Raw genomic sequence first — 10,428 nt, 5'->3', positions numbered from 1 at the left:
TGTGTAAAGAAATATAAGAGCATTTAGTGACCGATCACTAAATGCTTTTATATTTATTTACGGAGGGAGTATAAAGTTCAGGCACTTATTTTTGAGACGGAGGGAGTACTTTATTTCAAATGAATAAAGTCTGTGTTAAAAAAAATGTATTTTGGGTTTGATCGGTCTTTCAGGCCAAAATCTGGAGCCGAGCCCGCCCCACTGTCGGGCTTTGGGCTTGGGCCGTCAGACCGGGCTGCCCAGACCGAGGCCTACTCTCTCGCTCCTCCCATCTCTCACGATCCCCCCAGCGCCGCCGGAGCGCCGCACGTCCTCCACCATTCCCGCTCATCTTCTCCGCGCACGGCCTCCGAGCCCACTGCTCCGCCTCACCGTCCTCCACTGGACCGTCCGCACGAGCGGAGCGGCTTCCTCTCCCCGACCTCACTGCCTCCCGTCGTCGGGTCCGCCGCGCTGGGGCGGGGCCGTGCACCGTGACGCCCGTGCGCGCCGGCGCGGCCTCGCCGGCGACGTCTCCGTGTGCGGCGCCCTATCCCTCCTCCGCCTCCTCCACGTCCAGGCCTCAGCACTCCCTGCATCGAGCCTCGGAATCACGTCCCCATGTCGCCTCTCCGGCAGGCGGGCCGCCGCGCCGCGCCCCACGTCCCGCCGCCGGCAGCCCCGTCCGTGTCTCGCTCCCAGAACCAGCAATGCCTTCCTCCGTGGGACGAACCGTTCTTCCCTCCCAGTCGCCACCGCTGCCTGCCTCTCCTCTGGGCTGGCGTCAGGGCTCGGATGATTTCCACTTCTCTCGGTAAGGATCCATGATTTGCTTGATGCGTGCTAGACTGGTAATCAAATCTATCAACATATTGCTAGGTTCGTTGCGTGAGGTTGGTCCTAGTTGACCCTATACTAGTACTAATGCAAGCTGTTACTCTCAACAGAATAGTTGGCTGAACCCCTGTATTTGAAACCAGATCAAATTCAAGCCAGTGAGCTGATAGTAGACTCTGGTTTACCTCCACTTGAAAATATATCGGCACATCAATTCGACACTCCACGCTTGCTGAAATTGATTATGAAACGCTCCATTTTGAACTATACGCGCAATTGCGTACTGTAAGGCAGGTAGTTCCTTGTGTCAGTGTGTAACCACTAACCAATGTTTTTGGTGACTTCAGAGCATCATGATTTTACGTGGAAGACTAGTATGGCTTCGAGATTCATGCAAACCGATATCGTAAATGCTCTTCGTAAAGGTGATCGGCAGCGAGCATCCATTATGCTCTCGAATCTTCAACAAACCAAAGAAGCGTTAACTTCAGAAGATTTTTCTTATATACTGGAGTACTGTGCAGAAGCACCTGATCCGTTGGTAAATCTACTGCAGATGCATATTTTACCTAGAGCATGGAGTTTGATATAGTCATTTTGATTAGTACTCATTTTGGATGTTTGCCAATATGCATAGTTTGTTATGGAGACACTGGAGCTCATGAACGTGAAGTCCATAGATATTAGTAAAAGCCATTACAGATCTGTCACTCGAGCACTCAGCCAAGGAGGGCATTCGAAGGAGGTACGCGATATTTCTTATATACCGAATGAAGTTTTTGCCTTTGTAACTTGTGTGGGAGTTCAATCATATAAATACCCTTTTGAAACTGCTTCAAATAGAGCATCAGTAGTAGTAATATACACTTGAACCATCCAATTCACTGTTTCCTCTGTGTAAGCTGTCCAACTTTCCATTTCTTAGTGCTCCCAGCTAGTCAAAATGCAATACCGATGTATTCATCCTTTTGTACAAAATGAAGCTTCAATACTAGGCAAGGCCTTTTTTAAGGGTACTTGATGAAAGGTTATACTATTTCATGCCTTAACCAAAATGGCAAAATGATGCACCGGTTATTTCTTTCAGGTGAAGTCTGTGCATGGGCATTCCCACAAATATTTTCATGCTCGCTCATGATAGGCTCTGCAGCCATTGGTTGTAGAGAAAAAACTTCACTTACAGACCTTGAACTTTGGCGGTCATTTGCTTTCCACTCTGAAACTTCAAAACCATCTAGAAGTAAACCTTCGCGCTCACTGAGTCGGTCCGGAATCATTGTTTTCATATGACCAGCTGGTGGTCTTAACCGATCTGACAGTGCATCCATGTCATCTAAAAGTGCTCCAAAATGCCGCAAGGGGGTCAGGTAGATGGTATAACTTAGAAGTTGAGGGCCCACTTTTAGACGGCTTTGAAGATTTAAGACGGAAAGCAGGGCCAAAGTGGACCTTTCATTGTTTGTATATACTCCCTCCGTCTCAAAACAAGTCTCAACTTTAGTACAACTTTGTACCAAAGTCGTACAAAGTTGAGACACTTTTTTTGGGACGGAGAGAGTAGTATAGTTGTAGGAGAGGGAATCAGACGGTAAGTTGTACCTTCTGCACGTAAGCTGTTATACTCTTTAATGAACTATTTTGATGAAAAAATATGTTGTTTTGTTAATCTTTGGTGCTCTCTGCAGTTCTTCTTGCACTTCTGCTCGTTTACCTGCGTATTGAATAATGCCTTATAGCATATCAGTTTTTGCAGGACATCATGTTAGCTCCTTGCAGTCTTCAAGTTGTTGACAACCATCTTTCTGATGTAGGCACTTAAATTGCTCACTCTTCTAGGGGAAAAAGAATGCTCATACGCTGCTTTGCCGATTTTCAACATCTTTTTGAGTGCCTGTAGCACAAATCTGAATGATGCTGAGAGCTGTCTAGAGATAATGGAAAACCATCTTCTTGGGAAGTCTGAAATAACATTCTGTGAGCTTCTGGAGGTTTGTATGAACAGCTGTTCAATATTGCCTGTTTATGATCTTCAGAAGTTCAGTTTCATATCTGGAGAAGGAAGTACTAGTGTACCAGAACTTACCTGTTGTGGCTGCAACTATGGGCAGACTATGTGGACTATTTGGTCCTTATTTTCTGAATCAACATCTGCTTGCGTACATTTATAATTTGTATTCCCTTCTGGTCCATCACTTAATTTCTGTCCTTTTTTGCATGTTGGTTTTAGTTTCTTTTACTTCTGTTATGAAATAGTCACATGCTTTTTCCTTTTCTGTATTTCATTTTTAGGGCGTCTATTGAGACATTCCTTTTCATGTAATGTTGTATGTCACATTTTCACACGTTTCTTGGGATATGTCAGCTTGCTTACTTGATTGATATATCTTTTCAGGTTGTAGTTTTGCAGAGAAATTTGTCTGCAGTTCATGATTTATGGAAGGACTGCACTAGGTATTACAGTCCAAGCATTGTGGCTCAGAGGAAATTTGTGAAGGCTTTCTCTACACTAGGTGACCTTCAATCTGCATATCGTATCTTGCAGCATATGGTAGTCCTTGCCGGAGAACGCACTGACCATTTGAGGGTATCTTCTAAAAGGAGATGCCAATCAACAAGATTAGACATTCCTGTACCTGCTTTGCATGAAGTAGAAGATCTCAAACTTGTATCGGACTATGATCTGACATCATCATCTCAAGGGAAGATGGGAACTGGAGAATGCTTGATTGATGCTCAGCCGGAGCTGTTACGGGTGGAAACTCAATCATCAAAACATGAGCAATTGAAGGGTTATGTGTCATTTATTTCTGATGGTCTGTTCTGCATTCCAACTACATAAGCCCTGCAGTATACTTGTAAACTTAGTTTAATGATAGTTATAGAACTTATTTACTTTCAGTCTTGTTCCAGGTGACAATCTTGGTGACAATTCTGAACCAGACAATGGGAGGATGCCAAAGACATTGAGTTCTGCACCCACTGCAGTGAAGAATGTTTTGCGATGGGCTTTCAATGATATCATACATGCATGCGTGTACCTTGACAACTGCCAGTTGTCTGAGCAATTATTTCTAGAGGTAACTAGTATGTGGTCTTTTGTTGTCTTAATATATACTATGGCTTGTCGTTTTTCTGTTTGCTAAACTCTTTACCTCTAAGCAGTTCTCTTAATATATCAATCTTCTAGATGGTTGAACATCACTGTGGTGTGGTAACTTTTCCAGTGGCCTGTGTGATTTATTTCATCTGTTGTACCTGTTTCATCTAGGTCATATCAATCTTGGTTGAACATCACTGTGGTAACTTTCCAGTGGCTTATATGATTGATTTCATCTTTGTACCTGTTTCATCGGTCATATCAATTGGACTGATACTTTCTTTCTGTAATCTTTTGCTTTCGGTTTACTTTCTTCTTAAGATAGTCACAAAAACAGTGGAAATCCAAAGCTGACCCCGAACTTGCATGCACCCAGTGTGAACAGTAAATTCAAAAAGAATTCCAACCAAAATTTTTAAAAATTCTGAAATTGTTATAAAAAATGTATGAGAAACTCTTCTAGGTGCTTGCAAATTTCCGTGCTGAGATGACATCCGAGGCGGTCGGTAACAAAAAATGCTGGAGCTCGAATTTTGTTGCAGCTTTGGACATTTTGGAGCTCGGTTTTTTGTACCGAGCTCCTCGGATGTCATCTCAGCGTAAAAATTTGCAAGCACCTACAAGAGTTTCTCATCTTTGAAATTTGTTTCCTATTTTTTTGACTTTTCTGTTCACCTGGGTGTAGAAACACCCGAGAATCAAAACGCCGCTCTTCAAAAACAGAGCATGAACTCGGTTGAAGAATTAAATTCATTTAAAGTTAGTAACTGACATGTGGAGTTGCTTATCAGCAACTATTCTAGTATTTTAATTATTTACTGATTTTCTGCTTCTATTAGTGGAAAAGTGGTGGGAAGTGCGGAAATTTCATGTTTCACACCAGTGAAGTTTGATGTTTATGCTCAATGTTATTCTTTCTTCTCAGATGCACAAGATTGGACTGCGACCATCAAGATTTACATATGATGGTTTTATCAAGTGTGTGATAGCCGGGAAAGGAGTTGCACATGCCATCAAAGTGGTATGCTATCAAAAGTTTATGACATATCCAGTTACATGAAAGGATATCTTGTTAAATATGATTGTGCACACTAATTATTTTGTAAAACCCTGAATATAGTTATGCTCTACTGTCTGAATTTTTTAGAAGCTATTGTAATTGTAATGTTAATCACTGTTTACTTACTCTGCATAAAAACTCCTATGTAAACCTGAACTGTACCTGTTCTATTGCGACTGCTAATCACTATTTAATTACTCTCCATTGAAGCTACTAATGCTACTATATTTATATTCTCGTGCATTCCAGATCGAAGTGATGGATAGAAGAGGTATCAGGCCTTACGACAGTACACTCGTTGCGCTTTCCGTTGATCATAGCAAAAGCTTACAGTTGGATCTGGCTGAGCATTTCTTGGGAAGAATTTCAGATATACAACCGGAGCATATACATGCTTTTAATGCTTTGCTTTCTGGTTGTGACATTATGGTAATGTATTGCCTTTGGAAAGAGATTGTCTATCATGCCATATTTGTGTCCCTACCTCCTGTCATCTTAATTTCAGCTTGGCCATTCACGCTAAGGGTACTTGTAGGCTAATGTATGGTTTATCAATAATCTTAGTCTTTTCCTGTCTCAAAATCGTTGGTGCTCTTTGTCATACCAACGATAATAATTTTTCTTTAGTTGTCAGTGCACCTGAGTTTGCTGATTGTATAGAAATTTGAACTGCCAACAATAGTTTTTCTTTAGTTGTCAGTGCACCTGAGTTTCCTGATTGTATAGAAATTAGGACTAAATCCCCTCTTATTATTTTTGTAGAATGAACCAGAAAGAGCTCTCCGCATACTAGCGAAAATGAGGCGCTTGGATTTGAAGCCACATATCTGGACCTATGAAATTATGTTTTCTCTGTTTGGCAATGTCAATGTTCCTTATGAAGAAGGAAATATGCTATCACATGCTGATGTTTCCAAAAGGATAAGCATAATTGAGATGGACATGTTAAACCATGAGATTCGACATAGTTTTGTGTCTATGAAGAACTTGGTATGTTTACTTCACTACTTCGTATATATATAGACTTCCATCTTTTTTCCGTCTACAGTAGAGTGTGAAGAGGTGTATCACTTGAAATATTGTTGCAAGAAAAACATGCCCGTTTTTTGTAGAACTCCTAGTAAATGACTTCTGTGGGTGGTAATGAATTTTTTAATATGCTGGCTACAGGACCTCTGCTTATGGTCATTGGGAAACAGGGAGTTCACATTTTCTTGTTTCCTTTCCTTTTTCATATGAAAAATTGGTCTATCAAGAGAGTTGGCACCTGGCGCCAGTAGGGGTTAAGGATGCAACACTTAGGTGTGTAACCATTCTGTTTAGAAACAATGACGTTTTATGGCTTTGTCACATTGCTCTAGGCTGGTCGAAATTTGTTGTTCTTTGTTGTTTGTTGACGATTACTGTCCATGAAAGGAGTTGCTTCATTAAGTCTGTACCATGGCCTGTAAGATCTGTTCAAACTAGCACACGTCAGCATATGTTATCCTGTCGCACCAGCATTCCCAGTATCTTATCTGAGTTACAGTGCCTAATCCGTTAGATTTATAATGCTTAAAAAAGGGAAGCCAAGTTTTAATCTATCTGAATAGGATGTCTCAGTCATTTGCATGTGATGTGAGGTTGGACTTCACTTGCTAATATGAGTGCGCTACCCTAGTCTAGGAGAGTAGGAAGCACTTCGCAATGAATGGGATTCACAACATTGCTTGTGTGTTAATAATGATCTAATGGGAATATGAACCATGGTTTGTATAATATGCTCAAACTAGCATACCATTTGGTCAGTCACGCCCAAGACCTCACTGGCTTGAAATATCACCATGATAATTGTCAAAGTTCTTGTTTAGATTGCTAAGATCACTTGTCACATCTCATTATGATCTTCGATACTTCTTACAATGATAGCATGCATCGAAAGTCTTGGTATTTTAATTTACATCATATTATTTCAGATACGAGCCTTTGGAGCCGAGGGAATGATAGATGAAATGCTGAGGTACTTGAATGTTGCTGAGAATGTTTTATGGAACATGGATCCTTATCAGAAGAGTGATCTCTACGGCATTGTGCTGCATGCTTTGGTTAAAGCAAAGGAAGTAAGGATCTACGTCCTTTTACCATTTATTTTGTTATATTAAATGACGAACTGGGTTCAGTTTTTCTTGCAAGCAATTTTTTATGCTTTGTTGAATTCTTGAAAGTTGTTGAATTCGACAAACCTCTTTCTGGTTTGCAGACACCTAAGGCAATAAGAACCTTCAGGATCATGAGATCATGGGGTCTCCCAACCAATACTGCCATTTATAGCATCATGATAGAGTGCTGCAAATTGTTGCCGTGTGTCAAATCAGCTGGCGCTTTGTTGTCCTTGATGTTCCGAGATGGCTGCTGTCCTACGGTTGTGACTTTCACATCTCTCCTGAAGGTAAGGCTAGTTAATTGCAGTGCGGTTACTACTCACCGTGTAATGCACTGCTAATTCTTTCCTTTAGTTAATTTGAATTTCTGGGCCCCATTTGCTTGAGTCTGATGTCATGTTTTTCCATGGAAGGTTGTATTAGCAAAAGAGGATTTTGAGGGGGCACTGGATCTGCTGGACTTGTGCATAACTGAAGGAATTCAACCTGACATTGAGATTTTCAACACAATACTCTCAGAAGCGAATGCAAAAGTATGTCTATGATATAATTTTTCAACTCGTCACCCCGAAATGATGCCCAAGTGGAACTCATGTTTGGTCATTCTTGACAGGGTAATATTCATGTTGTTGAATACATTGTTGAGTGTATTCACAGAGCAATGATTCGACCCGATGAATCAACACTTTGGTACACATTTTGTGCCTACGTGGACCAAGAACTGTACAACACCGCACTCGAGGCATTGCAAGTCCTCAGTATGAGAATGATATCCTTGGACGCGAGCATTCTCAAGGAGAAAGGAGCAGCTTTAGAGGATCTAATCCTCAGCGAAGATCCAGATGCTGAATTGAAGATCATTAGGACATTCGAAGCAACTGAAGAATGCAGCGCCGCAGCCTTACTGAACCTGAGGTGGTGCGTGACGATGGGTTCCACCATATCCTGGTCTCCCGAGGACAATCTTTGGGCGAGGAGGCTGGCATCCTCTTACGATGCTAACAAGAGACCCGTGTCATGAAATCTGTGCCGGTAATCACCGGTCTGTTGCGTGGCTTTGGCACGCTCTTGAGGCCGGCCAACTGCTGGTGATGCAATCCATCACTGATTTTGAATGAGAGTTGATGGTGACGAAGATTAAAACCACATGGCTCACCTCCACTCAATACATTATTTGTTTCATTATTAATTTTCTCCTCAGAACCATATGTATGTATGTATACAGTGACTTGTGGGATTGACATGGTAGCGAAGGGCATTTAAAACTCTGAAGCTCTAAAGTACTTCTCTCTTGTTTGAGGCGAAAAAAAGGGTGTTTTTTAAGGGATGCATGCATTAAGTCTGTACAAGTACTGGATAAGAGAACTGTCTTACTAACTTTTTTTCTCTGCTTGCTCTCAGTGAATAAACTAAACGTGATGATGCGTGCCGCCATTGATCATTTGTGTTTTTGTTTCGTTTTCTTCCCATTTTGTAAATCCATGCCGCTGCTATTCAGAGTGAACAAATCATTCATGCCGAGCCGTAAGTCATTTCTTGTGAAAGAAGTAGAATTGTTGGGTATGCTACAGTATAACCTTGAGGTCTGCTCTTCATTTATACTTGCTAGCTCTTTTTCATCAAGGTAGTCAGTAATTAACACCCATCGTTTTTCCAAAATAAATAAATAAATAAAATAACACCCATCGTTTTAGAACCAAGTTGATAAACAATCGCTTTGTTTCTACACCAAGGAAATGATCTTTTGGGGTATTTATCTATTGAACGTGGTTATCATAGCTTTTCAAAAAAAATATCTTATACTGTGTTAAGGGGAGGGAGTATGTTGTTAGTTGCACAAACATAGATTTAGAGATTTTGTATGGTACATTGTTCTACACAATGTTAGGTTCATCCAATGGTTAGCACTGATTGGTCAGATTATGGCTCGAGGACACATTGGTAATTCCTTATCAAGGGTGGATTTATGCTTTCCTAGTTTTAATGGTAATGATAATGACAAATCTGATTAATTAAAATAATAGCCACCTGTCCTAATGATAATGATGCACTGAATCTAATTAAAATTGAAATAATCCCCACAACCTCCCAAAAAAAATTCCCGCACCACGCCCACATAACTCTGCCGTCTCGCCGCCATGGCCAATCCCCATGCAAATTGTGTCCACGGTGAACCGCTGCCTCGAGGTCACGATATGGCACCCATTGACGCCAGGGAGGTGGACCTGGAGTAGCACCCTGGAGCAGTACACCGATGCTTCTCCTCCATTCTCCATGCAACGTACCGCCCCTATTCCTCCGACATCCCGGTGCCATCCCCAACCCCGTCATTCTTCTTCTGTTTGTGAAAACAGTTCCTGGAATCTTTGTACAACCTGCACTTCTTCGCCATGGGTCTTGGGCGTCTATCGTCTCGGCTTCTGTTGGCTCGGCAACTCCGCCCTATATGATGTTGCAGTCCGCTCTAGCTGGTCAGACAACTCTGCTGCAGGATTGGCTGGCGCGGGTTGGGAGCTTTCTGGAGTGGGCGGAAACTGTTCTAAGCAGACTATCCCTTGTGCCGGCTTTGTCGCAAACTACTCCAACGTTGTGCCCTTCTCGTGTGAAGGGTGTTGGCTCTATGGAAGAAGGGCGAGAGCTATATGCTTATATGCATGTTTCTCCCCTCGTGCTGAGAACAATTCATCGTTACAGTCGACCTTGTCCCCTGTGATGCCTACCACTGAGAGTGAGTAGAACGTTGTGCTCGAGGCTCCGGTGCTTCAGATCATGCCCGAGCTACGGAAGCTATGCCCGAGTCCTGCTTCGCCCTTGTCTTTGGAGCAGTTGGAGGTGGACTCATCGGTGAAGTCGTGTGAGGGACATGTTTCGCCTCCGTCATGTGAGCAAGTGGAGGTGCCTGAGTCCATTGTGACGTGGTTCCTATAGTTGATGATGTCGTGTCGGTGGTCCCTCTGGTCGAGGACGTCGACGCGACCAGTGTGTTGGTGCCTGCTCCTACGAGCGTCTTGGTTGACGATAGCTACACCAAGAAATTCAATGAGTTTTATGATTTTGTTGACAAATGGGTGGCTGATCAACCCCCAGCTGGCAAGACAAGTGGTTGCCCCTTTAAGAAGAAACCAAGCAAGGAGAAATGAAAAAAAGGAACAAAAGTAAGAAGGGTAGCGCCATCGAAAAGGCGTCCATGATTTTATGATGGAGGGTGCCCAGTTCTTGTCATTGTAAGTGTGCTTGTCAGGAGTTCCGTTGAGTTGTGCAAGTGTCGAGGATTGTGGTTGTTGTGTGTTTGAAGTGTCCTTTGGACGATTACG

At 42.4% G+C, this 10,428-nt stretch overlaps 1 protein-coding gene across 1 annotated transcript; it reads left to right on the top strand.

Moving 5' to 3' along the window:
• The first annotated feature begins 252 nt into the window (after nucleotides 1-252).
• Nucleotides 253-8,500, top strand: LOC125552931 (pentatricopeptide repeat-containing protein At1g76280). The gene is made up of 13 exons (XM_048716657.1): nucleotides 253-793; nucleotides 1,164-1,357; nucleotides 1,454-1,561; nucleotides 2,628-2,804; nucleotides 3,209-3,629; nucleotides 3,727-3,893; nucleotides 4,839-4,934; nucleotides 5,223-5,402; nucleotides 5,736-5,963; nucleotides 6,929-7,072; nucleotides 7,213-7,401; nucleotides 7,528-7,647; nucleotides 7,728-8,500. Exons 1-13 carry the CDS (start codon nucleotides 601-603, stop codon nucleotides 8,133-8,135), a joined length of 2,625 nt encoding a protein of 874 aa, XP_048572614.1. The 5' UTR covers nucleotides 253-600; the 3' UTR covers nucleotides 8,136-8,500.
• Nucleotides 8,501-10,428: the final 1,928 nt, after the last annotated feature.

The sequence above is a fragment of the Triticum urartu genome, chromosome 4 (assembly GCF_003073215.2).
Source record: "Triticum urartu cultivar G1812 chromosome 4, Tu2.1, whole genome shotgun sequence".
Classification (NCBI taxonomy): domain Eukaryota; kingdom Viridiplantae; phylum Streptophyta; class Magnoliopsida; order Poales; family Poaceae; genus Triticum; species Triticum urartu.
The sequence above is the reverse complement of the archived record's forward strand: the minus strand, read 5'-3'. Positions and strand labels throughout refer to the sequence as shown.